This window comes from Aulonocara stuartgranti (genome assembly GCF_965226115.1).
Source record: "Aulonocara stuartgranti genome assembly, chromosome: 7".
NCBI classification, from domain to species: domain Eukaryota; kingdom Metazoa; phylum Chordata; class Actinopteri; order Cichliformes; family Cichlidae; genus Aulonocara; species Aulonocara stuartgranti.
The window spans coordinates 41,118,602-41,146,486 of NC_138945.1; the positions used below are offsets into that span (position 1 = coordinate 41,118,602).

Sequence of the window (27,885 nt, forward strand, 5' to 3'; positions counted from 1 at the left end):
TAGTTTGACAAAGAAGAATATAATTCATAAGTAAATAACAAGGAGAGGATTTCCCGTCTGTCTGCGGCACTGGGAGGTGTCAGCTTAGTCCCACGGGGAGCTGCATGTAAATAAGCCTGAGTCTTTGGGCTGACATTTTAACAGGCCGGCTTCCTTCCAAAGAGACATGCAAATAACTGCAGGCAGAGACACAAAATATCATCTCTATCAGCGCTGCATTTATCTCTCTGTGAAAATACAGAGCACACGTTAAATGGCAGGGAGTCAGTGCCCATAGACTACATTTTAAATCTTTACAGCAGAAATAAACATGTTTACAGCCTGATAAACAAACTGTTTGGTCTCTGTGGATAATTTAAACCTTCATAACACCTGTAGGAGGATATAACTTTTTTTATGACTTACTTGTTAAAAGTGCATTGAAGTATAAGTACTTTAACTGTGGTAAAATATCTGGATATTTGATATGGTTCAGAGTCAGATAAAAATACTAAAGACACTTTTGAGTTTCACACAGAGAAACAAAAGTGTTGTGGATCAGTGAGCCCCAGACCTGCTGTATGTATTAGTGGATGATCTGATATCCTCGTGTTGGTGTTGTTCCCAGATCATCATGAAAATGTTGTTCCAGGTTCAACATTGCAAGTGACCAATCACATTGTTCTGACGTTATTCTTTTGCGCGCCAAGCCATTTGTGCATTTATGAAATTCCAATGTTGCAAGGACAATATCAGTTCATTTATTAAAGGGTTACGGTTAGGGTTAGGGTCAGGGTCCGTTGATCGGCGGACAGAAGCAATTTCTCGCAGCTTAAGTACAGTTTTTTGTTTTAAGGCGGTTTTTCCCGGAGTCGCAAAAGTATGACGTCACAACATTCTGATTGGTCACTTGTTGATCCTGGAACAACATCTAGTATGATGATCTGGGAACAACATCAACACGAGGATATCAGATCGTGCAGTTTCTCCAGCCTCTGCCCTCCCACCCCCCACCCCCCGCCTGGACTTCCTCCTCCTCTAGCCCTCAGTTTGATTATTCTGTTAAATCAAAGCATGTGAAGTAACAGAAGATAACAGCGAGTTCCTTTCATCAGAACAAAGCTGGTTTGTGCCTGGAGGATGGGAAACTGAAGATATGCAGCGGTCATGCAAAGGCACGTGTGAGTCTGCATAAAGAAAAAACCCTACCCTCTAACCCTCTGCTCAGGCTGTCCTCCTGGACATCTGCAGACCTGCAGGGCCACAAACACGCCTACAAACACACAAGCTGATTTTAAATTCCCAAACTTCTAAAGACATGATTATTTCTCACTGATTTGGTGGTAAACATATAAAACAAGGAGATGGAGCAGAGCAGCAGGAAACTTCAGGTGAAAAAAAAAAGACAAAGATGTTTTTATAAAAGCCTTAAAGCCACTCACAGGAACTAACGCAGGAACAATGGTTGCCATCATGTTGATGTTAATGACTGTTTGTCCTGTGAAAGCTGAGAGAGCGCACAGGTGTGGGAGGAAAACACAAACCACTCTTTGTCTGGCTGCAGGAGGATGGAGAAAGATGGAGACCGAGGACAAGAAGGATGATTGACTTAGATTTAAATATACTAAAGGGGCAGGGCCAAGAGATGGCCACTATAGACTGTATATGAAAGATATGTATATGTAGGTAGCTTCCAGGTGCCTGAAATGTTTTCTAATGACCATCAGGGGGCGCCTCCTCTGAAGTCTGACGTTGTTGAGGTCTGTTAACCATCATATCCAGCTTCCTAACCCCAACACACAGCAGTTAAAGTGCTAACTGATTGGTGATGTCACAGTGCCGTCTTTTATATACAGTCTGTGTATATTACTTTCTCTCCATGCTGAACGTGGAAAATACAGTCACTGCTCTCTCTCGCCTGCATATTTCCCCATTCGGACAAATGTCAGCATGTGTGCTGTAATGTGTTGTGATTGGTCAGTTAGGACGCCTGTTTCTTCACCACAGGAAGTGCAGTGTGGTCAGAAGCAGCAGCAGCTTGTGGTGGTTTAAGGTGATGCTCTCAGAGGGATGCAGGCAGTGATACTGGAGGATCACGTACAGGCCAACAGCACCTCCCTGTGGACCCCTGAAGAACTGCAGGGACTGAGTGGAGCACCAGCAGTTGATTCGTGTCTGTCACTGTTTTTAACGTGGGTGTTTGCTGCCGTGACGTCATCGACCTCTCCTGTAGCTGGTCGGCGTCCACGGGGACTCGGTGTGGATTTTTTTAGGCTTTAACTGGAATCTTCTGCTCTGACTCTTTTACAATTTTGCAGCACTTTTGTTCCTGCACTTCAAGCTGTGTGTTTGTCGTGCGCGTGCTCACAGAGCTCTGCATGAAGCTCCAGCTGTTCCCCACACAGTCCTCCACGGCAGCTTCAAGCAGTGCAAAGCATAAAGTTCCTGTTCAGGCTGTGCTGAGACTGAGGTTTAAGTTCAACAAACTATCTGGGCGCTTTGATAAAATCCTAAATTATAATGAAATAAGCAACACAGCAGGTGATTCTCATTCATTAAGAGAGATAAATTAACTTTTATGGATTCATAACTTTCCCAGACACTTCCAATAACAGGTTCAAGCATCTGTTGGACTCCTTTAATTAAAGGAGTTCACCTGTCGCTCCCTAGGTAACTTATTGTGACTTATTGTGAGCTCACTGATGGATATTTATTAGTGAATAAGTGATGTAATGAGTCTCAGGAGCTTCAGTTCATCAGTAAGATGTAAAAACAGTTTGATGGATGTTGATGGAGCTCTGTTTTGGTGGAGGTCTGGGCTCTGAGCTGCTGCTATGCCCTTTGTGTTTTCATGCACTTTACAGATTTCTGTGAATCTGCAGCATTAATAATGTGCAGCTGTGTGGACCCATGAGTGACGCATCCACAGGAAAGGTGACTCAGGTGTCTCAGCAGACTGAACTATAATTCACTTAGTGTACTGGGTTATAAAGCACACCTGTAGCCCATCCTGCTCTCACTCTGGCTGCAGCTGACGCAGGTATGTGGGAAACAGACTCACCTGGGGAGCAGCTGGTAGCAGCACTGGGCTGTCCTCGTGTAAACTTCCTCCCAGCTACCTGTGCTCACCCGGTGGTTGAGCTGAGCTGCGTTTGTGTGGATACACACACATATGTAGTGAGAGGAGTTTTCTGGAAGAAGATTCATGAGTTTAAGGATGTTTTTAAGAGGGTGTAGGTGTTTCCATGTCACACCATCCCGTGCTCCAGCCGTCCATCCACCACGACCTCCTTGCTGCTCAGACTCCTTCATGTTAACCCACAGCTGTGTTCATACACGGCATTAAACACACGACCGCTCAGGAATGATGACACAGCAGCTTTTATTTCAGACTGCACTTCAGGCACCAACAGGAAACATTCAGCGGCGATGCATGCAGTTTGTACATCCACCAATGAGCACGCAGTGCCTACAAAGAACACACACATTCATCGTCACATCAAGCTTTTGGCATGAGAAAAAAAAAAAAAAAAGAGTACACTGAATCTAAAGGAACCACAAGAACCGCACAGAACGCACAGAACCTCACACCTGATTTAAAGACACAATAAAAATGGAATTTACACTTTTCTTTGGATGTGTTTGAATTATTATTTTGACCTTGATCAGAAGACATCAGCATTTCTAATGCGGCATGAAATGAGCACGACAGAACATCTGGATTCAACATCTGTCTCTGCTGAAGTTCTGCAGGTCCTCATAAAATAACCTCTGACGTTAAACTGACCACAGAGTGCAAATCATCATCATCATGAACACGCTGATGTGCAGGCTCCTCCTCCTCGTCTCCTTCCTCTCTGAGTGGAAGCAGGACATGAAGGTCATGAGTGTGAGAACGTCACAGCATCACATCACTACACTGTACGAACACAGCGAGGGCAGGAAGCAGTGTGTGTGTGTCTGTGTGTGTGTCTAGTTAGTGTTTGGCCTCTCGGGGGTAGAACTCGGCCAGTGTGCTCTGGGGGATCCTCTTAAGCATCTCTTTGGGGAAGATCCTCATGAGCTGCCAGCCAATGTCCAGAGTCTCAAACACGCTGCGATTCTCATAGGCACCTAAACACAAACACAGGGACAGGTGAACACCAGTGTCTGACATCACAGCAGTTTGATGTGGGTATCGGGTGGACAAAGAGTCACATGACCCGTGAAATGCTCCTCCTAATGTGAGGGCACTCAGAGCCTGAAGCAGATAACCCGGGTTAACAGAGAAAGCTGATAACCATCATCATCGTACCTGTCATCTCTGACTGGGAGTTAGGATTTATTAAAGTTTATTTAAGTATCAAAAGTCTGTTAAAGCTGCCAAATCTGCCTTTTTGTCTAGCATTATTATGACTAATAGCCACAACCCCCGAGCACTTTTTAATACTTTTAATTCTGTGATAAACCCTCGCACTACCACTTATAGGGATGCTTCCCCTGCTCTTTGTGATAAATTCTTAAAGTATTTCTCTGATAAAATCTCAGCTCTAAGGGCTTCTCATCCATCTCATCCATCATCAGTTTTAGACCCAGTTCCAGCTTCTGAATGCTTGACTGTCTTTCAACAGTTTGAGCCAGTGTCTTATTCTGCTTTAAAAGATATAATTGATCATCTCAAAATCTCTGGTTCCCCGCATGATATTCTTCCTTCTCGTTTCTTTAAGGAAGCTTTACATGTTATTGGTCCTTGTATCTTATCTCTGCTGAATGCATCATTGTCATCAGGTTGTGTACCGTCTGTCTTTAAGCATGCTGTTGTGCAACCTATTATGAAAAAGCAAAATCTTGACCCTAATGGTCTCACTAACTACAGCAACACTCCTCGGCTTCTGCCCCTATTTATTGTGGTGTGCCTCAAGGGTCCGTGCTTGGTCCTGCTCTTTTCTCTTTGTACATGTTGCCCTTGGGATTAATTTTTAGAAAATAAAACATCTCCTTTCACTGTTATGCCGATGATATCCAGATTTATTCACCTTTGAAATCCGATGTGTCTGCTTCTTTGCAACCTCTGTTCAACTGTTTGCATGAAGTTAAAATTTGTTTATCACATAATTTTCTTACATTGAACGAAGACCAAAATCACTAGACCAGTTAGCTGATGCCCTAGGCCCTCTCGCTAGCCATCTTTCGTCCACTGTAAGAAACCTCGGAGTGTTCCTGGATGGCTCTTTTAAACTCGAGAAACAGGTCTCCACTGTGGTAAAAAACAGCTTTTACCAGTTGCGTCAGATTTCCAAAGCAAAGCCGTTCTTTCCTTTAAAGGACCTTGAAAAGCTTATCCACGCATTTATCACATCCAGATTGGACTACTGTAACTCCCTCTACTCAGGCCTCCAACACTCTTCTCTTTGCCGGCTCCAGTTAATTCAAAATGCAGCTGCGCATCTTTTAACAGGTACGAGAATTCATGAACACATAACTCCAATTTTAGCCAAATTACATTGGCTCCCTGTTAAATATCTCATAGATTTTAAAATTCTTTTGTTCACTTTTAATATTTTGAATAATTTTGCGCCCAGTTATCTTTCTGATTTACTCCATTCATACAATCCCAACAGAGCACTTAGATCGTCCAACCACAGGCTCCTAGCACAACCTAGGTCTCGAATGAAGTCGAGAGGCGACCGGGCCTTGGCAACCGTGGCACCCAGACTTTGGAATAACCTCCCTGTTCATATTCGTACTGCCGAGTCTATCCAGTCTTTTAAATCACATCTTAAAACGTATCGTTTTACTTTGGCTTTTGATTCTAACTAGTTGGCTGTTCTAGCTTGTTGTGTTGTTACCTATTGTTTGTTGTCCTCTTTTATTGTTTGTTTTAACTGTCTCATGTTTTTATTGACTGTGAAGCACTATGGTCAACACTGTTGTTTTAATATGTGCTATATAAATACATTTTGATTTGATTTGATTTTGATTAAAGCAATTAATAAATCCTAACCAGCTTTCCAAAGAAAGCTGGATCTGTTCAACGTAGTTACATAAAGGTGAACAAACAAGCAAACAAAGAGTCCAATGGCACCTTGAGAGATGAAGTTTTTCTCAAACTTGGTGAGGAACTCCAGGTACAGCAGATCATCGGCCGTCAGAGCCTCCTCTCCCACCACTGCCTTCATGGCCTGGACATCCTTCCCTATAGCATAACAGGCATACTGCACACACACAGACACACACACACTTAGATTAAGCAGGAAGACAGGAGCGTGCAGCCTGGAGCAGGTGTATACGTACGAGCTGGTTGGAGACGTCAGAGTGGTCTCTGCGGGTCATTCCCTCCCCGATGGCGGACTTCATGAGACGGGAGAGAGACGGAAGCACATTGATGGGAGGATAGATCTGAGTGGAGGAAGACGGGGAGGACAGGTCAGGGTCACCTGATGGCTCTGACGTATGCCAGGTTGACTGACAGAGCCTGGCATTCCTCTACCTGAGGCCGGCTACAGAGCTCAGAGCTCCACAGGTGACGTCTGAAGGCGGAGCTTTGTTACCTGTCTGTTGTGAAGCTGTCTGTCCACGTAGATCTGTCCCTCAGTGATGTACCCGGTCAGGTCAGGGATGGGATGGGTGATGTCTGCGAGAGATGAGAACTTGCTGTGAAATCCACAAAATTCCAATCCTTTGTATGTGAGATGAGCACGTGTGTGTCTGAGTATGTGTGTGTACCGTCGTTGGGCATGGTGAGGATGGGGATCTGGGTGATGGAGCCGCTGCGTCCCTCAACCCTGCCGGCTCTCTCATAGATGGTTGCCAGGTCGGTGTACATGTATCCGGGGAAACCTCGGCGTCCTGGCACTTCCTCTCTGGCTGCGGACACCTGGCGGCGGGGAGCAATCACATGATCATTTCCAGTTTCCTGCAGCGATTTGGGGTTACGGTAAGTGAGAGTGAAAGAGCAGCTGACCTCTCTGAGCGCCTCTGCGTACGAGCTCATATCGGTGAGGATGACAAGCACGTGCTTCTCACACTGATAGGCCAAGTACTCGGCCGCCGTCAGTGCCAAGCGGGGGGTGATGATCCGCTCGATTCTGCAACACAATGGCCCGATAATCTGTGAATGTGGGCCGACCCCCGGTGCAGGTTAGCCTCAGCCATCACTAACTCTTAGAAGAACACAGCTCGACCTGCAGAGCACACCTGTGTGTTCCTGCAACGTTACAAAACTGCTGTTTGAGCGCCTGAAGGTGAACCCCCAAACACTTGACCCGCTCCCACAGCCCATACAGCAAATCTGACATCATCTATGAAACACCTGGAAATCTGCCTTCAGCTCTGTCTGTTTGTCTGTGTGTGTATGCAAATGTGTGTGTGTGTGTGTGTGTGTGTGTGTGTGTGTGTGTGTGTGTGTGTGTGTGTGTGTGTGTGTGTGTGTGTGTGTGAGCTTTGTTCTTAATGTTTTGTCCTACGTCGGGTCATTGGCCAGGTTGAGGAACAAGCAGACATTGTCCATGGAGCCGTTCTCCTCGAAGTCCGACTTGAAGAACCTGGCTGTCTCCATGTTCACCTGAGGGCGGAGAGTAGATCACTGAGCTCTGTGAGTGGGAGTTTGCAGGTGCTGAGTGTGTGGGGCAGCTTTAAGACATCAATAAACTTGCTCTCATATTCAGAGGCTTCTGATGAGGAAGCATCTGAAGAACTCACCCCCATGGCGGCAAAAACAATGGCAAAGTTGTCCTCGCTGTAGTCCATCACGTCCTTTGACTTCTTCACCAAACCGGCCTGCCGGCAGATCTGAGCTGCAATCTGAGACAGAAGAAGAGGGATCTGATTTCCTTTTCAGTCATTACATCACAATAATGAAGAGGAGGTGATGTGTTTACCGACCCTGCCCCCTCTCGGAGTAGGGTGCGAGTACCTCGTTGTGCGGCAGCCCGGCAGCAGAGAAAATGGGGATTTTCTGCCCTCTGGCGATGCTGTTCATGCCATCGATGGCAGAGATGCCAGTCTGGATCATCTCCTCAGGGTAAATGCGGCACTGAGGGTTTATGGGCTGTCCTGAGGAGAACGTGGTTACAAACACATGTATGAAGGAACTGAACACGTGATCCACTGCAGCAGATAATAACAACTCCAAGAAGTCAGAGACAAGTACACGGAGATTCACAGGTGCAGTTTATGAGGACTCGAGGAAGTCAACATGAAAGCTGAAAACTGAATGTATTTTTCTATTTCAAAACTACAATTATAATGGATTGGATTTATATAGCGCTTTTCAAGGCACCCAAAGCGCTTTACAATACCACTATTCATTCACTCTCACATTCATACACTGGTGGAGGCAAGCTACAGTTGTAGCCACAGCTGCCCTGGGGCAGACTGACAGAAGCGAGGCTGCCATATCGCGCCATCGGCCCCTCTGGCCAACACCAGTAGGCAAGTAGGGTAAAGTGTCTTGCCCAGGGACACAACGACCAGGACAGAGAGCCCAGGGATCGAACCGGCGACCTTCCGGTTACAGATGCGATTCCCAACCCCCTGAGCCACGGTTTAGCGAAATAAAGTTCCTAAAAATAAACTCATCATGACCCACAGCACAAGAGACTCTGCCCACAACTCTACGTCCTAAAACACATCCTTTAAATTTATTCTAATCACATTTTACTTAAAAACTCATAGAAAGCTGTTTTTATCGTTTCCCTCCTTCTGAAATCTGACTTTTCTCCGATTAAACCTCCAAACTTTTGATTCTGTGGGTCGTTCTTTGACCTGAACCGCATGTGAGTCCACGCGATCAAGCCCAGCTCGAACCCTGAGTGACGTCAGTGTGTAACCACATGTTCCACACTGAGGTGAGGTATTAATGAGAAGGTGGGCGTTACTGTGACTGCGAGTCAAACATACAGACAGAGCCTGATTTTGACCACGTGTGTCTCTATAAAACATTAAAACTGAGATCAGGTTAAATCTGCTGTGTTTTCTCTCATTTCTGACATTTTTCCTCCGAACAAGTCGAAGAAACTTTACTGCCTGTTTCAGATGTTTGCATCAGACTGCTGCACCAATCAGATCATGGCAAGTCTCCTCAAAGCAGAGACATACCCATGATGTCCAGGAAGTCTTCGGCCAGGACAGCGGGTCCTCGGTCGATGGGTTTACCCGACCCGTTAAACACACGACCTGCAAACACAAAAACACGCCTCAGCACACATCTGAGGACCTCATCACACATTCAACAGCGGACGGGGATTCATGAGGACCTTTGTGAACTTCATTCTGTCACGTGACGTACCCAGCATGTCCTCTGAGACCGGCGTCCGTAATATGTCACCTGTGAACTCGCAGCTGGTCTTCTTGGCATCGATGCCTGCAGTCCCCTCAAACACCTGCAGAAGGCAGAGCGGAGGAGGAAACAGTTCATCGGGGTCCTTCTGGAAGTGCCCACATTGTGTCAGACTGATGTGAATACCTGCACCACAGCTTTGGAGCCGGTGACTTCCAGCACCTGGCCGCTCCTCCTGGTTCCATCCGGCAGCGTGAGGTGGACGATCTCGGCGTACCTTGGGAACTGTCGGTGTGAAGGGAGACCACGAGAGTTACCAACCTCCACTATACACGTGTCAGAAAACATAGCACAGTTCACCATTTATTTGAGGGAAACTACATAAACGGATTTAAACGTGGTGTGAGGACGCTCCGACTGCAGGATCTGCTGGTTTTATTGAGAGACGCTTAGTAAAGAGGACGCTGAGACAAACAGCTGAGGAGGTTTTCCTCTTACCTTAACCTGGTCCAGGATCACCAGCGGCCCGTTGACTCCAGACACTGTTTTGTAGGCTGAGGAGACAAAAACAGCACAAGTCAGTACAGCGTGGGTGGAGCACAGGTGGAGCACAGGTGGAGCGCTGCACAGCTGCAGATCTCCACATGACAGCACCGTTTCTCCAACATGTGAAATCTTCTTTTATAAGCTCAAAGTCTCCACCTGCTGGAAGTCACATGAACCACAGTCTGACGGGAGATACGAGCCTTAGAGACTCTGCAGTGTGCAGAACCTAAATATGAATAAAAAAGTTTCTGTTCAACACGAGCCTCTGAAGAGCGTTTCCCTCTCACTTTAAATCACATCACACTGAAAGAACGGGTGTAATGAGCTCGCACATGTTCACCTGTGCAGGTGAGCCTCATCGCTAACACTTTAATCCTGCTCTAAACACTCCCAGGATCAGACACAGGAGCATTATTCTGAACTGTGACTGTGAACTGCTGTGAAAGAGTGCAGAAACAGATATATAGGTGAGCTGTCAGGAACATTTTTAATGCTCAGCATGTAATTTACAAGCCGACAAAAGTAAGAGATTACAACGCCAGCACCTGAGAGTTTTTTTCAGCCTCCATCATCGCCTGGTTTATTCCATTAACCCTCATCCTCCTCCTCCTGCTGCGGACCTCAGTCTGCCTGATAATGATGATGATGATAATGATGGTGGTGGGACTCACTGAGGCGCGGCTGGGAGATGTAATCCCGTTTGACGGCCATCACATGTTCCCGGGCGGCAGCGGTGGCGGAGGTAGGAGCGGCGGCCGGGGCTCTGCTCCCGCTGACGGCCGAGGACAGCTCGCTCATCGCCCCGTTCACCATCCCTCTGAGCGCCTTCATCGCCATGTTTCCCCGCAGCGGCGTCCGAGTCGTGACAGCAGCGGCGCATGCGCACGAAACTTCAGCTGCATCAGAAAGGACGCCGAGGAATGTGTCTATGGAACCTCAGTGATGCTAAAACAACATTATTATTATTATTATTATTATTATTATTATTATTATTATTATTATTATATAACAATGTGAATGAATAAAAGAAAAGCTGATGTTTGAAAATATTACATTTAACTGAGCTTTTTGTCAATAAATTATTTTTGTAATAATATTGCACTTTTTATCTAAACTTCTCATTAGAATAAAAACAATAATGTTATAATTAGAATACATATAAATGTATGAATTTATAAGACACGATGATAAGAGGTATATTTGGAGGAGTAAAGGTGAGGCTTCCAAACCGAAGAGCACTGAAGCATGGTGTTGGTAGCATCATGCTCTGGGCTGTTTCGCAGTCAGTGGCTTGAATAATGAAGGAGGAGGACTGCCTTCAAATTCATCAACTTCACCTCAAATCAACAGCTAGATGTTTGAAACTTGGACACTAAGGGTGTCCAAATTCATAGGCTGCATCCTCCTGAGACTACATTTGTAGGCCGATTATGTTACAGCGACGTGACGAAGGCTGTCCAAATTCATAGACTCCTCCAAATGCGGCCAACAAATGCGTCCTCCTTTTCCCCAGATTTGAAGGATGGGTCGGGTGTATCCTTGCTGGCCCACCATATCCCAGAATTCACAGCACAGCCCAGCCAATTCCAGTTTCCAACAATGGTGGCAGTTACTTAGTTTTAATTTTGCTCTTATTACTTTTTCTGGGTTACAAAATAAACTTTTAAGGCGAGAATGTAGGAGTGTAAATTTCAAATATCTGCTTGGTTTATCAAGCCATCACATATTTGCAAAAGTCCTCCGACTTTTTCTGAGACATCTGTTACCCACCCGCTCAATAGCTAGCCGGGGTGAGAACAGTGAACTATTGTTTTCAGCCACCATCCCCGCGGTCTTTCGCTACTCAGGTTAAACATGATACATAAGTCACTTAGATAATTTGAAAATGTTTTTGTTTGGCTTTTTTCTGTTTTATTTGTTCGTGAGTAAATCAGTTTGGCTGAGATTATAGTTATAGTTTTCACACAGCTGAATAAATGTCAAACAGAAAACTGATTAAACAGAAGTGTGACATGATCGAGAATTTACGCCAGTGTCCTGTTATATTTTACATAGCAAGGAGCAGGCAGCTGAGTTTTTATTAAACTCTACCAAGACACAAAAACTGAAGGCTAGACTATGAATTTGGGGCGATCGTGGCTCAAGAGTTGGGCGTTCGTCTTGTAATTGGAAGGTTGCCGGTTCGAGCTCCGACAGTCTCGGTCGTTGTGTCCTTGGCCAAGACACTTCACCCGTTGCCTACTGGTGGTGGTCGGAGGGCCCGGTGGCGCCAGTGTCCGGCAGCCTCCCCTCTGTCAGTGGGGCCGAGGGCGTCTGTGGCTACACTGTAGCTTGCCATCACCAGTGTGTGAATGGGTGGATGACTGTGTATAGTGTAAAGCGCTTTGGGGTCCTTAGGACCAAGTAAAGCGCTATACAAATACAGAGCATTTACCATTTGGACACCCCCACTGTGTTCCAGCAGAACAATGATCCCAAACGCACATCCGAACTGGTTTTGGATAAAGCAGGATAACATTAAGCTTCTGGAAAGTTCTTCTCAAAGCTCCGACCTCAACCCTGTGGAAAGTTTGTGGACTCTGGTTAAAAGCTAGGTCTGTGCCATGAAACTAAACAATTATCTTTGTCCTGTCTTCCTCCCCTCACTCCCAACCAGTCGGAGCTGAGCCTAATTCCCTTCCTGTTGAAAAGGGTGTTCTTTCCCACTGTCACCAAAGCGCTTGCTCATATAAAGTGCCTTCAGGTGACTGCTGCTGTGATTTCATGCTAAATATATCGATAAAACTGAATTGTGAACTTTATTTTGAAAATCCCAAATAAAGTCAAACTTGTTCTTTAAAGTCAGTAAAGATGTTGGACAATCATTCCAACCTGGAAACATAGCCACTCAAAGAAATCATTAAAAGCCCAAAATGACCCTGATGTTGATGAGTGGATGGAAACTTTGCCCTCAGAACAGCTTCAGACTGTCTCACCCTGCTTTAAAAGTTAGCCTAAACTACGTTTTGTCCAGTTTTACAGTCTTCACTCAGAATTTTAACATGATCACACAGACAGACATTTCTCCATCAGACAGATGGATTATTACGCAACAAATTATTAAATGAGTTTATTCAAAGTGGGACACAATAAATGTTTCGCACACGCTGACAGCTTTCTTCTTCACAGACAGATGCAGAGATTTCTTCTACCTGTTCAGGTGCTACAGCCACAGATGTCATGGAACTGACTGTTTATGCACATGTTTGGCCACCAGGGGGAGCTGGAGCATCAGTGATGTAACCTGATGTCTTGCCCTGTTGCTGTGGGAATCAAACCATCAACTTCAACATTTCCTGCGCTGTGTCTGCGTCTCTGAGCTCAGAACCCAGCGTATCCTCTGAACGCCTGAAACATGTCTGATGTCACTTCCTGAAAAACTGCTCTGTGGTGAACAGACCAGACGCGCAGCTGCCGTGGACTATTTTAGGTGGCGGGTGTATATGGGTCTCCTGGGGCAGGCGGTCAGAGTATGTAAGAGTGTTTCCTGTGTGTGACAGCACAGTGGTGCTGACATCGTGGGGCAGAGTCTGACTGCAAGGTGAATAATCCCAGCTAACTTCAGCCTGCTGTGTCTGAGTCTGGCTCGCACAGCCCGCTCACAGCGTGTGCTTAGGGATGAAAAACGACGCGCTTAAACGTTTTTCAGTCTGACTGAAGGAAACATGAAATTGACTCGAGTCCAAATTTGAACCTTTTTAATGTTCAAATTTTGTAAAACATTAAATTTAATCGAATTAGATGAGTACTAAATGTTCAGTTTAATGTGAGCACATTTTTCTTAATGATTGATTATTTGGACAAATTCAGTTCAATTTCAATTCAATTCAATTTTATTTATTTAGCACCAAATCACAACAACAGACGCCTCAAGGCACTTTATATTGTAAGGTAGGCCCTACAATAATACATACAGACAAAAACACAACAATCATATGACCCCCTTAGAGCAAGTACTCTGGTGACGGTGGATAGAAAAAACTCCCTTTTAACAGGAAGAAACCTCCGGCAGAACCAGGCTCAGGGAGGGGCGGCCATCTGCTGCGACCCGTTGGGGTGAGAGAAGGAAGACAGGATAAAACACATGCTGTGTAAGAGAGACAGAGGTTAATAACAGATATGATTCAATGCAGAGAGGTCTGTTAATACATAGTGAGTGAGAAAGGTGACTGAAAAAGAAATACCCAGTGCATCATGGGAATCCCCCAGCAGCCTACAACTATTGCAGCATAACTAAGGGAGGATTCAGGGTCACCTTATCCAGCCCTGACTATATGATTTAACAAAAAGTAATCTTAAAAGTAGAGATAGTGTCTGTCTCCTGAATCCAAACTGGAAGCTGGTTCCACAGAAGAGGGGCCTGAAAACTGAAGGCTATGCCTCCCATTCTACTTTTAAATACTCTAGGAACAACAAGTAGGCCTGCAGAGCGAGAGCGAAGTGCTCTAATAGGGTGATATGGTACTACAAGGTCATTAAGATAAGATGGGGCCTGATTATTTAAGACCTTGTATGTGAGGAGCAGGATTTTGAATTCAATTCTGGATTTAACAAGAAGCCAATGAAGGGAAGCCAAAACAGGAGAAATATGCTCTCTCTTTCTAGTCCCTGTCAGGACTCTTGCTGCAGCATTTTGGATTAACTGAAGGCTTTTCAGCGAGTTTTTGGACATCCTGATAATAATGAATTACAGTCGTCCAGCCTGGAAGTAATAAATGCATGAACTAGTTTTTCAGCGTCACTCTGAGACAGGATATTTCTAACCTTAGAGATGTTGCGCAAATGGAAGAACGCAGTCTTACATATTTGTTTAATATGTGCTTTGAAGGACATATCCTGGTCAAAAATGACTCCAAGGTTCCTCACAGTGTTACTGGAGGCCAAGGTAATGCCATCCAGAGTAAGAATCTGGTTAGATACCACATTTCTAAGATTTTCAGGGCCGAGTACAATAACCTCAGTTTTATCTCAATTTAGAAGCAGAAAATTAGAGGTCATCCAGGTCTTTAAAACTTTCCTGCAGTTTAGCTAATTGGTGTGTGTGTTATCTGGCTTCATGGATAGATAAAGTTGGGTGTCATAAGCATAGCAGTGAAATGTGTGCTAGACCTTCTGATGATACTGCCTAAGGGAAGCATGTATAATGTAAACAGAATTGGTCCTAGCACCTACAGCATGCTCTAATCATTCTAATAGAATATTATGGTCAACAGTATCGAACGCTGCACTGAGGTCTAGCGGGACAAGCACAGAGATGAGTCCACTGTCAGAGGCCATAAGAAGATCAGTTTTAACCTTTAACCTTAACCTAAAGCTGTTTCTGTGCTGTGATGAGCTCTGAAACCTGACTGACACTCTTCAAATGAGAAAGTCTGCGGGTCTCCGTGTAATCGGTTTACTGTTCCAATACTTTTAGCCCTCACTGTACTTCCATCTGTGACTTCACCAACATGTAAGAATAACCTGGAAGTGTGAGTACGCCATCTGTAATAGTGTGGTGAGCACATGAGCAGAGATTTCCTCCTCTTTGTGTGTCCTTGAATTGCATCTGCAGATGATCTGTTAGCTGTTTGACAGCTACTCTTTCAAGAATTTTTGATATGAAAGGAAGGTGAGAGAATGGCCTGTAATTAGCTACAGATGGCTTTTTAAGTAACTACAGCCAGCTTGAAGGCCTGTAGTACGTAGCCGATTATTAGAGAGAGGTTGATCATATTTAAGATTGAAGCATTAATTAATGGCAGCACTTCTTTGAATCAAGTAATTACTGAAGTTAACTCAGAGAGATCAATTGGAGAAAAAGACTAGAGCCTCATAAATAAACATTTCATTTTACATATTTCAGTTTAGTTTCTCTCAGATTTACTGCTTCATGTTTTTCAGTGTCCTCATGTGTGAAAAATGAGTATTCTTAGAATAAACCACTGGTTCAGTTTCTTTGTGGTCATCTCCTTCGTGGTCACTAAATCCCGCAGAGCCATAAACTGTCCCTGATGCTCACGGAGGATTTATGCTTCAGCATGAAAACTGTAATCTGATCTTTTACCTCCTGGGAATGCCGTGACACGTCAGGCCAAAGGAGCTGCAGCTGCTGTGATTGGTCTGTTCACCATGGTGAATTCCTGTTTTTGAATGTATCAATGAAAATAACATCATCATGTGAGTATGCGGAACAATAATCACAGCATGAACAGAAGGACTCCCAGACTCTTGAAGTCACTGAAACCATGCTGAGAACACGTTTGTCCTCCTGTTTCATTAAAGCAGATCCAGATGTGATTATCATGTGTTAAATGTTTCAGTGCTGTGACAGCGCCTGGAGTGATTCATGTGTAGATGGAGCTCTGCAGGAAGTGCAGCAGGAGAATCTGTCCTGTCAGACTCTGCAGCGATACTGCAGGGTCAGAGGTCAAATGATGGACAACTTTATGCTCATTAGCTGGATTGACCGGCAGCTGGACAGGCTCTCATCAGAGGAGTTAGAAGGACAAGAACACGTCAGATGATGCATGACCTCACAGAGGCGTCATGTGACATCTCTGAAGCACAAGGTCAATAACACGCTCAGCTGCATGCAGCACTGTGTTCCTCCTCGTCTTCATTACAAAGCTGCTGAGTCCACACAAATAGGTTGTTGTGGTTTGTTCCTCTTCCTGTGCTCTGATTGGACACTAAGAGCGTTAAAACTATCTCAGGTCACAAATCTGTGAACTATGTTCAGAAATAAACACCGGCTCGCAGCTTTCACTTTCAGCAAGCATCTCTCACACTCACAGATACCTGCTAATTAGTGACATCCAATCAAAACTCTCAGGTTTCACTCAGCAAATCTGAAGCTTTGCCTTATTGGATGGTGTGTTAATCCAGTAACCTCACAGCAGCCATTTTTATTGGTCATATGATGTAATTAAAAATGCTCCAAAAGGCTCCGAGAGCACAAACACGGTCCACAGGTCCAGTTCAGGTGAAGCTAGCAGACAGCTAGCAGCTGCAGCCACCTAGGTAATCATCCACCTGTCAGTCACAGAGGCCACGCCCCTAATAATGGAAACAGGTGAGTTATAGAAACCTCCTTCCCCCATAAAGGTGTTATGAAGGTTTAAATTAACCACAGGGACCAATCAGTTTGTGTATCAGGCTGTAAACATGTTTATTTCTGCTGTAAAGTTGTAGCATGGGGCTAACTCGCTGCTGCCTCTGCTGGATGTCATAGGAACTACAGGTTCTTCACTGTCCCAAAGACAGCTGAGAACATTAGCTTTATGTTACAAATATCAGACCTGTCTCTTCATATCTGCTGCTGAGGAACATCCTGAGACTCAATCCAAACTTGCCCCCTTTAATCCTTTATATCAGATTTAAACCTAGCTTTAAGCCTGATATAATATTAAACCCTGCTTTAAACCTGATGTGATATTAAAACCAGCTTTAAGCCTGGCTCATTCATTGTTTAGCACAGCACTCAGATTAGAGCTGCTGCACTTGTCAAAGTTTGAGAAGAGGAGCTGAACTTTGAGATAAGCACTCTTTTTAATCCAATAGCAGGCGCCATATATCCAAAAAAATATCATCATTGCCACTTAATTTTGCACTCAGTCTTTCCATTGGTAAAACTCAAAAGATTTCTTTATACCACTGAGTTATTGTTGGTGGTTTTTCATTAATCCAATTGAAAACAATACATTTTCTTGCCAAAACAATCCATCCATCCATCTTCATCCGCTTTATCCGAGGCCGGGTCGTGGGGGCAGCAGCCTAAGCAAAGAGGCCCAGACCTCCCTCTCCCCAGCCACCTCCCAGCCAAAAACAATAATTTACATAATAGTTTATATTTGTTTTTATCTGGAAATTTGTTCAGAATTGGCAGCCCCAATAAATACTGAGCTGGATCTTTTTGTATTCTGCTTCTAAATATACCTTTTAATTCTTTTGTTACACAGAGACAGAATTTTTAAATTTTTGAGCAAGTCCAAAGACAGTGCAAGTAGGACCCTGCCACAGATTTACATTTAGTACATTGTGCTGACCTGCTCGGATCAATTTTATCCAGAAAAATAGGCGTTCTATACTGTCTATGTAAAATTTTATATTGTGTTTCTTTAAATCTGTTACTAAGAAATAAAGAATGCACAGATTGTATGTACTCACTCCAGGCAAGATCATCACAATGACACTGGAGGTCACCCTCCCAACTCCTAATAAGTTTTCCAATATTATGTTTGTTATAACCTTGTAGTGTATTGTGAAACTGTCTTATAGTTCTATTATCTGCATTTAAGTTAAAAAGAAATTTTCCATGGGTCCTAGTTGCATTGTATTGTGCAAAGTATCAAAATTTGAAGTAATTAGGTGACGAGCCTGCAAAAATGCAAAAAAAAAAAAATTAATTTGATGTATTCCATATTTTTTTTGGACCTGCTCAAAAGACATACAAACATTCCCATTAAACAGATCACCCACCACCAATGTTCCCTCTAAGCTGCGCACTGCTGGCACGGTCTCTGCACACAGAAAATCTGTGTTGCGCACAAAAAAATCTAACCTGAATTGAAATTAAAATTAATACTTTTTAATACAAAACAATTCTGTTTTGCAGTGTTAGTCAGTGAGTGACTGGCTGCTCCCGTATGGGATTAGAACGATGCCACCTTATCCCATAGTTACGGTGGCTGGGAAGTGCAAAGCGCAACAAATTAAAAAACAGCAACAAATTAAAAAACCGCAACAAATTAAAAATCCACAACAAATTAAAAAAACGCAACAAATTAAAAAACCGCAACAAATTAAAAATCCACAACAAATTAAAAAAACGCAACAAATTAAAAATCCACAACAAATTAAAAAAACGCAACAAATTAAAAAACCGCAACAAATTAAAAATCCACAACAAATTAAAAAACCGCAACAAATTAAAAATCCACAACAAATTAAAAATCCACAACAAATTAAAAAACCGCAACAAATTAAAAATCCACAACAAATTAAAAAACCGCAACAAATTAAAAATCCACAACAAATTAAAAATCCACAACAAATTAAAAAACCGCAACAAATTAAAAATCCACAACAAATTAAAAAACCGCAACAAATTAAAAATCCACAACAAATTAAAAAACCGCAACAAATTAAAAATCCACAACAAATTAAAAAACCGCAACAAATTAAAAATCCACAACAAATTAAAAAACCGCAACAAATTAAAAATCCACAACAAATTAAAAAACCGCAACAAATCAAAAATCCACAACAAATTAAAAAACCGCAACAAATCAAAAATCCACAACAAATTAAAAAACCGCAACAAATTAAAAATCCACAACAAATTAAAAATCCTTGACGGAAAGGGATTGTCTGAAATACCGGAAGTGGCACAACGATTAGGCTTACTCCATATTTGTAGCTCAGAAAAGTGATTCGGGATGTCAACAAACGTTGAGAAACTCACGCCTCACAGCGCTTCCTTATCACCCTGACGGTGCTTGCTGCACTACATAGAGAACCGGAAAATGTTTTGCCCGTTTTGTGGCGTTAGCTTCAGCCTCTTCACCCCTTTTTGTGCTTCCTGTGGACGGTCTCTGGAGCTTTTGCGGGACACAGACCAGGCTGAAGGATCAGACACCCTACAGTACTGCATTAAATATTTCAACGAAGGTCACTCATATAGTGTTATCATGGACATGATGTTAAGTTTGCATGGTGTAAAGATAAGTTTAAGGAGTCTTAAAAGTAAACTTAATAATGCTGGACTTTACCGAAGAAAATATTTTCACTCCAGAACAACGATCATTAACGCAATCAGAGCGGAGCTTCAAGGACCTGGGCGATTGTTTGGGTATCGAACAATGTGGCAGGTACTTAAACAAAAGCATCATCTTAAAGTGAAGAGGGATGATGTGATGAAAATACTCCGGGAGCTTAATCCTCATGGATGCCAGATGAGAACACGCAGAAGATTCATTAGGAGAACCTATCATTCGCTGGGACCCAACTACATGTGGCATGCTGATGGTTATGACAAGCTCAAACCATTCGGTTTGGCCATTTCAGGGTGCATTGATGGATTTTCACGCAAGGTTTTGTGGCTAGAATGTGGACCAACCAATAATAATCCAGTGGTTATAGCTTACTATTACTTGTCATGTGTTGGGAGCCTTGGTGTTGTACCGATGAGACTGAGAACTGACTGTGGGACAGAAAACGGCATTATGGCTGCAGTTCAGTGCGCACTACGTCACCATCATGATGACCACTTCAGCGGAGAGTCCAGTCACATGTTTGGTTCATCAACGAATAACCAGCGAATTGAGTCCTGGTGGTCCATATATCGAAAAGGAAGGTAAATATAACATTTAATTTTGCCTGATATTTAAAGGCGTAACAAATTTGAATGTCGTGCAAAAGTTGATTTATTGTCAGTCTGCCCCAGGGCAGCTGTGGCTACAACTGTAGCTGCCTCCACCAGTGTGTGAATGTGAGAGTGAATGAATAGTGGTATTGTAAAGCGCTTTGAGGGCCTCGAAAAGCGCTATATAAATGCAATCCATTATTATTATTACTGTTGTTATTATTATTATTATTATTATTATTATTATTATTATTATTATTATTTCAGTAATTCAACTTAAAAAGTAAAACCGATATTAAATACTCATTGTATGCCAAACTATACATTTTTAGCCCATTTAGTAATTATGATGATTATGCTTTGGAACTTAAGAAAAACCCAACTTCAAAACCATAATATTGTGAAAAGGTTAAATATTTTAGACTTAAAGTGCCACTCTACTATGAGCTAATTAATTCAAATCATCTGCAAAGGGTTCCTGAGCCTCTAAATGGTCTTTCTAATTCAGGAGGACTCACAGAATGGACATGACTGCTGTCCTGACAGCTGTGGGGAAAAAAACATAATTGACACCCTCCATAAAGAACACCTTAAAAGAATTTGAATGTTCACAGAGACTATCAAAGCACATTAATAGAAAGTTTTGTCTAATGTAAGTGTGGATGAAAGGGGTGTAACATAGTGTAGTGGCTAAGACCTCAAGGCTGCTACTGAAGCATCCTGGTCTTCCATAACACCTCAACAGATCCACAGACTGATAGCATCCATACCACGCTGCATGGAGGCAGTAATTTATGCAAAAAGGACCCAAACAAATAGAACATACAAATTGTTAGAGACATTGAATTTGGGTTTTTCATAAGTTCTACGTCTTAATCATTAACATTGTAAGAAATACTTGAAATACCTCACTTTGTATGTAATGACTCAGTATCGCTAATTTCACATTTAATTAGAATTCCTAAAATAAATTAACTTTTGCACATTACTGAAATGTTTTAGAGTTTTGCCTGTATGCAATCCCTTTCAATAGAAAACATTTAAACTGACTGGAGTCTATATATGATTCAGTTAAAATGAACTGTAAAGTGCCATGCGATGACGTGTTGTGAAACGATGCCATGTAAACAAACTAAACTATCTCTAAACAATTTTTTTAGGGCTCAGTTTTGGTTGGAGCTGTTTGCGGATCTTCGAGATGCTGGACACTTCAATGGAAGTCACGAGCATCAGTGCCTTTTGAGATTTTGCTTCACTGTCATTGTTCAGAAGGATCTTGATGAATGTGTGAAGCTGTGGAACACTCATCGGATTCGTCCCTCAAGAACAGCTTCATGTCCAGGAGGTGTGCCAAATGAACTGTACTACCTACCCCACAGGTAACGGATAATAATGATCAAATAATTACTTTATGTGTAAACCTATATTAATGCAATTGTCTTCCATTGATCACAGATACGGCTCCAGAGACTGTGGATTCCTGATTCAACAATCTGAACTGGACGCTTTTCCTGAGTCTAGGCTGTCAGTAGTTGTATGTGGGGACTCAAACATATCTGAATTTTGTAATGGAGCAAAATCATTTTCAAAAGCCCGTCTGCTGGGAGTCTGCCACTGAACTTTACATGAAGTTAATAGAAATTGCAAATTTCTAAAAAAAACAAAAACCTGGCTTTTTGTTGTTTTCACCAAAACCTATAGCATATGCTGCTTTTTTGAACTAGGCTACATGAGTTGGCTGAAGACGCCAAAAGTTTAAGTTTGTGTTTGTAAAAGCATATTCTTATTGAATGTCTTGATAATTCTGGTCCTTGTTTAGCTGATGGAAGTTGAGATACAGTCCTGAACATTTATATAAATAATAAATCAAATCAAAATCACATCTTGCACTGTATTGTGTGTTTATTACAACTTTTAAGAGTAGAACACAGTACACCTTTAAATGCCTTTACTTTTAGTAGCACTGTCAAAACTTTGAACAAATCAAGTCTAGCGATTGCATTTTAAATCTCCTTTGAACAGATGTACCTACATTTTAGAATAAAAAAAACATGCTCAAATACATAACAGATTTCTGGATAAGTCCCGTAGCAAAAAACCTACAGAATTTACAATGTAATGCCAAGAAGAAGCAGCTGTAAGTAACTGGGTTATCTAATAAAACTACAATAAACCTGGTAAACTATAATGGATTTGTGCTGTACCGCCAGTATGTCCCACCTTCTCCTATTCATAACATATTTAAAAAAAAATTTGACTTAAAAACTTGAGGAATAAATCAACAGCAGGTTTGAACTACAAGGCCAGACATTCTAGAAACATCCAAATCCTGGGGAGTTTTGAATTCCAAAATCCATGTTGGATTTAAACAAGGAATATGAAGTTATCATTGGTAGTTTCAATAAGTTTAAGCATGTATTTGCCATCGGGAATAAAGAGTCATCCAGGAACTGTAGGCTTGGTAGTGGATCTAATCCAGAAGGTGGCAGTGATGTTAGCCCAGTTGCAAACATCAGAACATCGCCCAACGACACAGCAGTTTGTGATTCTGCAAAAAATTTTAAAAAAAATTATATATGTATATGTGAATTCAACACATTGTCTTGTAATGAGTACTAAAAGAAATACTGGTATAAACCTTCACAGTCCAGCAGATAGTCTGACCAGTAGCCCACAGTTTGACTTTCCAGACGTCTCCTGTTACTTCCAGATGGGCTGAAGTCAGGTTTGAAAAGTCTCTCAAGTTCAAGGGCTGTGAGTTTCTTTTCCATGTGACACAGGACCGGGGAAAGCAAAGTAGGGTGTTGCTGGAGTGCACTCAGGAAATTAAGTGCTGAAAGACCCTCTTTAAATCTAAAGAATGAGGAGAACTTTGTGTCATTTACCAGTTCATAGTACATGCACAAACTATGGACAAACTGTGAACTTTGGAAACCTTGGAGAATGTAAAATATTTCAGTCGGAAATTATGAACAACACTGTCATAACAATAATTCACCTGTCTCACCTGTCAATTACAGATGAGTTTCGAGCAATTATATACCACCGGAGATAGTCAGACACAATGTCTTTCTTTTCCTCAACTGTGGAAACATGCCTTAGACAACCAGCCACCTGTAGCATAGTACTGTGTTTTATGACACAGTCACGCAGGACATCCACTGAACCAGCACTGTCGATCTGAAAAACCCATAAAAATGGACATACACAATGTAAGCTTACGTGTCTGATTTTCATTCCTGTTTTTTCCCTACACAAAGAAAGAATTTTTTAATGTCATACAGATGAAGAAGCTGTAGTTCTATCCTGCATTCAAATCCTGCGCTGTCCTCACCTCTTGTAAAGCTTTCCCTATGTCGTCATCTGTGACTGAGGCAACTGTTGCTTTTACTGAAGTCTGGCCTGCAAGATAATGTACCAGCTCTTCTGACAGGAAATGGGGCCCTGGACCACCATGCACAACTGACACGGCTATCATCTTTCCTGCTAGGTAGTATTCATCCTCCCTTACAGCTGTGAATGAATACAGTAAATGATAAACTCTCTCACACACACACCTCTCTCTACCGATCGATCAGATCCGATCGATGTCAGATAGATCGATCAGATAGACAGACTAATGCTGTTTTGAAATAATCCAAGAAATTATTATGAGTTGCTTCTGATAATAATTAAAAACAAATTGATTTAAAAGTCCAAAAAAGTCTTTAAATTAAGTTTATCAAACATCTGATCATTGCATACCCTTTGCATTGTAGACGAGGAATCGACGTCCTTCGGGTCCATCAAAAATGGGACGATCTTTCATGTGTTTCATTAGCAGACTCAAAAACTCTCGTTTTGGGCCACCTGCATCAAGTCCTTCTTCTAGAATGCCAGAATCATCAGTAAATTTAACCAGCATGTCATTGGTTTCAGAGTATGACAACCGCCTGAAACCCCTGACTGCTCCATCCCAGACATTTGCTCTTGAGATGTTGAATCTGCTGACACTTCCATGATGAATAGCACTGGATAAGTTTGCAATGATGTCAGGTAGATTAATGTTAACGTCTTCCCTGTAATCACAAAAATGAAAGACCGAATGCAAGACTATACAATTTAGCATTGTTATTTGAAGTAGTATTTGATATTTTACAGTGCTCTGTCATCAATCGGTGAAGCAACTTCAACCAGCTCTTCATCCTCGTCCTCAATGCAGGGGGCACACAGGTCTGCATATTTACTGTTGAGAAATTATAATTCCAACATTAGAATAACTTCTATTCACCCTTTAATTATCTTTACCCATTTCACAAACCCAAACGTGTACTGTAGTTACAGATTTAAAATTACATATAAGACACAATTTTATTTACCTATAGGGACTCATGACTGGATTCGTTTCGTTTTGGTGATCAAGATCCTCTGTATCAGATATTACAATCTGGAAAAAAAAGAACAAAAATTGCATACTGTATATAAACATACATAGCTTTGTACTATTTCAGCAATAGCAAAAAACGTCATGCTGACATAAATTGCCCAAATACCTGACATGGCTGTATGATAGATGAAGGTCCTGGAGCATGTCTGAAACAGAATAAGAGTATTGGAATTAAAATGTCCAGATAAGAAGCTCATACAGTTCAATATTATTTATGATACCAACATTATAAAAAGGCTATGAAACCAATAAATATTTATATTAGGGTGGGGCAATAAAATAACAATATGTATTGCAGTATACTTTTCTCTCAAAGGAAATATGAGACTATTGCAATAGAGCTATCCATCCATCCATTTTATATGCTGCTTATTCCTCTAATCACTCTTTTTTTTCATTGACATAAGAATAGTCAATCCTTATCAAGTAGCGCAGCAACCAATCGCTCTGGGAACAGCATCATGTCCAGTTAGGGTGACTTGTTACCTGCAGCACAGTGAAGTAGCAGCGCCACCCGTGGAGATGTTTGGGCACCATTTACATCTAAACCAACCATTAAAATAAATATACAAGGAGAGATTAGGAGAATTTGCTTTTATTTCTTAGCTTATTCATTTGATATTGACAAAGACTTTGTCAATTTTATGTCTGTTCTCCTGTAAAACTTACTGTAAACTAAGATTTATGTTTAGAATCATTCTTTTTTGTTTTTAAATGTAATTGACCAAGCAATTGAGTGATCTGGTGTTTGTTGTCTTTTGAAACTGGAAATCTTTATCCCTGACTTTTGATTTAGTTTTTAACATGTACCTTTTTTTAGTTATCTGAAACGGATGTAATATGTTAATACATCCGTCTGTCTGAACTTATGACAGGAAATAAATATTTAAATCAAAACAAGCTTCTGAGGATTTCACATCTTACTTATGTGAAATTTTAAGTTCACCTTGTAATCGGAAGGTTGCCGGTTCGAGCCCCGGATCGGACAGTCTTGGTCGTTGTGCCCTTGGGCTAGACACTTCACCCATTGCCTACTGGTGGCGCCAGTGTTCGGCAGCCTCGCCTCTGTCAGTGCGCCCCACGGTGGCTGTGGCTACAATGTAGCTGCCATCACCAGTGTGTGAATGTGTGTGTGAATGGGTGGATGACTGGATGTGTAAAGCGCTTAGTCCTTAGGGACTAATAAAGCGCTTTACAAATACAGGCCATTTACCATTTACCATGAGCAACGGCACATTTAATATGTACAAATCTAGCGGTTTATATCGTGATCAATATTCCCTGAAATAAAACAAAGACATATATTGTATTGCCCAACTCTAATATATAGCAGAACAAGCTCTTAAATAACTTACTCCTTCTCTGCATGTTTACCATTAGGGGTACTCTGGTCTTGTGGTTTGAAAACCTAAGATGAAAAACATGCACTTTTCAAAGCTTTCACCAACTTCGTATCGCATTTAGATAGTCCATCAATACTTAAAAAAAAATACTTTTTTAAAGAACATATAATCACACAATGAAAATAATAGACCCATGGATGTTACAGAATTATGATCATTATAGAGAAAAAAAATAGAGCACTCAGAGGACATGCACCTCTGCCAGGGCCACTCACAGGCCTCTGGCATGGTGGAGAGGGAAAAAAAGTACACACCAATGTGTCTGCCTGGTTGAACTCAGCTGTGCTTCTTGATGTAATCACAATCTCAGGGTCCGAGTCTGAGGTACCATCCTCTGCAATCAGAGCTGAGAAAGTAGACACATTATTAGTTGTTGTATATGTAAACACATCAAAATATAAAATTAACAAACCTCGTTTGAAGTGGCTCTCTGGGCAAATGAATAGAGAAATCCTGTTGTAGTTCTTTCCTATTTCCTCTTTGTAGTCTGCCAATCGGAATGGCCTTTCTGTCCCAGGCACATTTATCACCTCTGTGCAGTCAGGATACAAAAGGACATATGGTCCCTCCACCAAGTCCTTGTTGAATGTTCTCATTTTTTCTACAGCCTGCTTCAGGAGGTCAGGGGCTGTAATTTCGGGGGTAATAAATAAGGGCAGTGTTTTCCCTCTTAGCGGTTTTAAGTCGGTTTGTTGTGACACCATAAATCCGATATTGATCTACAAACAAATAATAAAAGCCAGATCACTTTAAGAATAATTGCCAAATCCTCGTTTATAAAGTTACCTGTGATGGCTTACCTTGACAGGTTTACTCTGTAACTTGAGTTTTAATTTTGCTCCACAGCTGAAGGCCTGACGCTCTTTGGATTTTGATTTTTTGTACTCCATGAACTGCTTGTATGACGGACATGTTTGTTCTGGTTGAATGAAAAACGTTTGACATCAAAACGGGGTTAGCACTCTCCATTACTAAACGTAGACGAGAATACAGTATAAGGAAACAGAAACAGGAGCCAAAATGGTAAATAAACGTGCTATTTAACTGAAATAGCATAGACTGTCTGAAGAGAACAAAAAGTGAGTAATATATCAAAATTACTTTGTTCAGAATTTTCTGTTTGTTTTGATGTCCCCGGGGAGTTTGATCCTTCAGCCTGGTCTGTGTCCCGCAAAAGCTCCAGAGACCGTCCACAGGAAGCACAAAAAGGGGTGAAGAGGCTGAAGCTAACGCCACAAAACGGGCAAAACATTTTCCGGTTCTCTATGTAGTGCAGCAAGCACCGTCAGGGTGATAAGGAAGCGCTGTGAGGCGTGAGTTTCTCAACGTTTGTTGACATCCCGAATCACTTTTCTGAGCTACAAATATGGAGTAAGCCTAATCGTTGTGCCACTTCCGGTATTTCAGACAATCCCTTTCCGTCAAGGATTTTTAATTTGTTGTGGATTTTTAATTTGTTGCGGTTTTTTAATTTGTTGTGGATTTTTGATTTGTTGCGGTTTTTTAATTTGTTGTGGATTTTTGATTTGTTGCGGTTTTTTAATTTGTTGTGGATTTTTAATTTGTTGCGGTTTTTTAATTTGTTGTGGATTTTTAATTTGTTGCGGTTTTTTAATTTGTTGTGGATTTTTAATTTGTTGCGGTTTTTTAATTTGTTGTGGATTTTTAATTTGTTGCGGTTTTTTAATTTGTTGTGGATTTTTAATTTGTTGCGGTTTTTTAATTTGTTGTGGATTTTTAATTTGTTGCGGTTTTTTAATTTGTTGTGGATTTTTAATTTGTTGCGGTTTTTTAATTTGTTGCGTTTTTTTAATTTGTTGTGGATTTTTAATTTGTTGCGGTTTTTTAATTTGTTGCTGTTTTTTAATTTGTTGCGCTTTGCACTTCC

The 27,885-nt window shown here is 41.8% G+C and overlaps 2 protein-coding genes across 4 annotated transcripts; both read right to left on the reverse strand.

Moving 5' to 3' along the window:
* Positions 1-3,360: 3,360 nt before the first annotated feature.
* On the reverse strand, positions 3,361-11,633 carry atp6v1b2 (ATPase H+ transporting V1 subunit B2). The gene is given in 16 exon segments (XM_082542445.1): positions 3,361-4,092; positions 6,044-6,173; positions 6,253-6,357; positions 6,510-6,592; positions 6,685-6,835; positions 6,923-7,046; positions 7,425-7,522; positions 7,660-7,761; positions 7,874-8,013; positions 9,058-9,135; positions 9,248-9,341; positions 9,425-9,523; positions 9,737-9,792; positions 10,456-10,628; positions 10,630-10,729; positions 11,555-11,633. Coding segments are annotated over 15 exon segments (1,605 nt in total). The 5' UTR covers positions 10,665-10,729; positions 11,555-11,633; the 3' UTR covers positions 3,361-3,955.
* A 10,419-nt stretch (positions 11,634-22,052) lies between these two features.
* LOC309710220 (G2/M phase-specific E3 ubiquitin-protein ligase-like) lies at positions 22,053-27,582 on the reverse strand. 3 transcript variants are annotated; one of them, XM_082539507.1, is made up of 13 exons: positions 27,099-27,580; positions 26,798-26,916; positions 26,410-26,716; positions 26,252-26,343; positions 25,950-26,002; positions 24,701-24,740; positions 24,527-24,594; positions 24,307-24,393; positions 23,913-24,226; positions 23,503-23,681; positions 23,176-23,348; positions 22,807-23,021; positions 22,053-22,716 (listed from the first exon to the last, which is right to left on the reverse strand). In XM_082539507.1, the coding sequence occupies exons 1-13, from the start codon at positions 27,247-27,249 to the stop codon at positions 22,481-22,483; spliced, it is 2,034 nt and encodes a 677-aa protein (XP_082395633.1). In that variant the 5' UTR covers positions 27,250-27,580; the 3' UTR covers positions 22,053-22,480. The 3 variants fall into 3 exon arrangements, with proteins under 3 accessions (XP_082395633.1, XP_082395632.1, XP_082395634.1); XM_082539506.1 differs by having other exon boundaries at positions 26,252-26,716; positions 27,099-27,582; XM_082539508.1 differs by lacking the exons at positions 26,410-26,716; positions 26,798-26,916 and having other exon boundaries at positions 27,099-27,582.
* Between the last annotated feature and the right edge of the window lie 303 nt (positions 27,583-27,885).

Excerpts from the sequence above, each read along its gene's own strand:
- LOC309710220 (XM_082539506.1), bottom strand. The coding sequence starts at position 27,249 with ATGTTTTGCCCGTTTTGTGGCGTTAGCTTCAGCCTCTTCACCCCTTTT. Across the intron at positions 26,717-26,797 it reads TACAGAGTAAACCTGTCAAG|ATCAATATCGGATTTATGGT; the intron begins GTAAGCCATCAC and ends ATTTGTTTGTAG. Across the intron at positions 24,741-25,949 it reads GGTAAACATGCAGAGAAGGA|ACATGCTCCAGGACCTTCAT; the intron begins GTAAGTTATTTA and ends ATTCTGTTTCAG.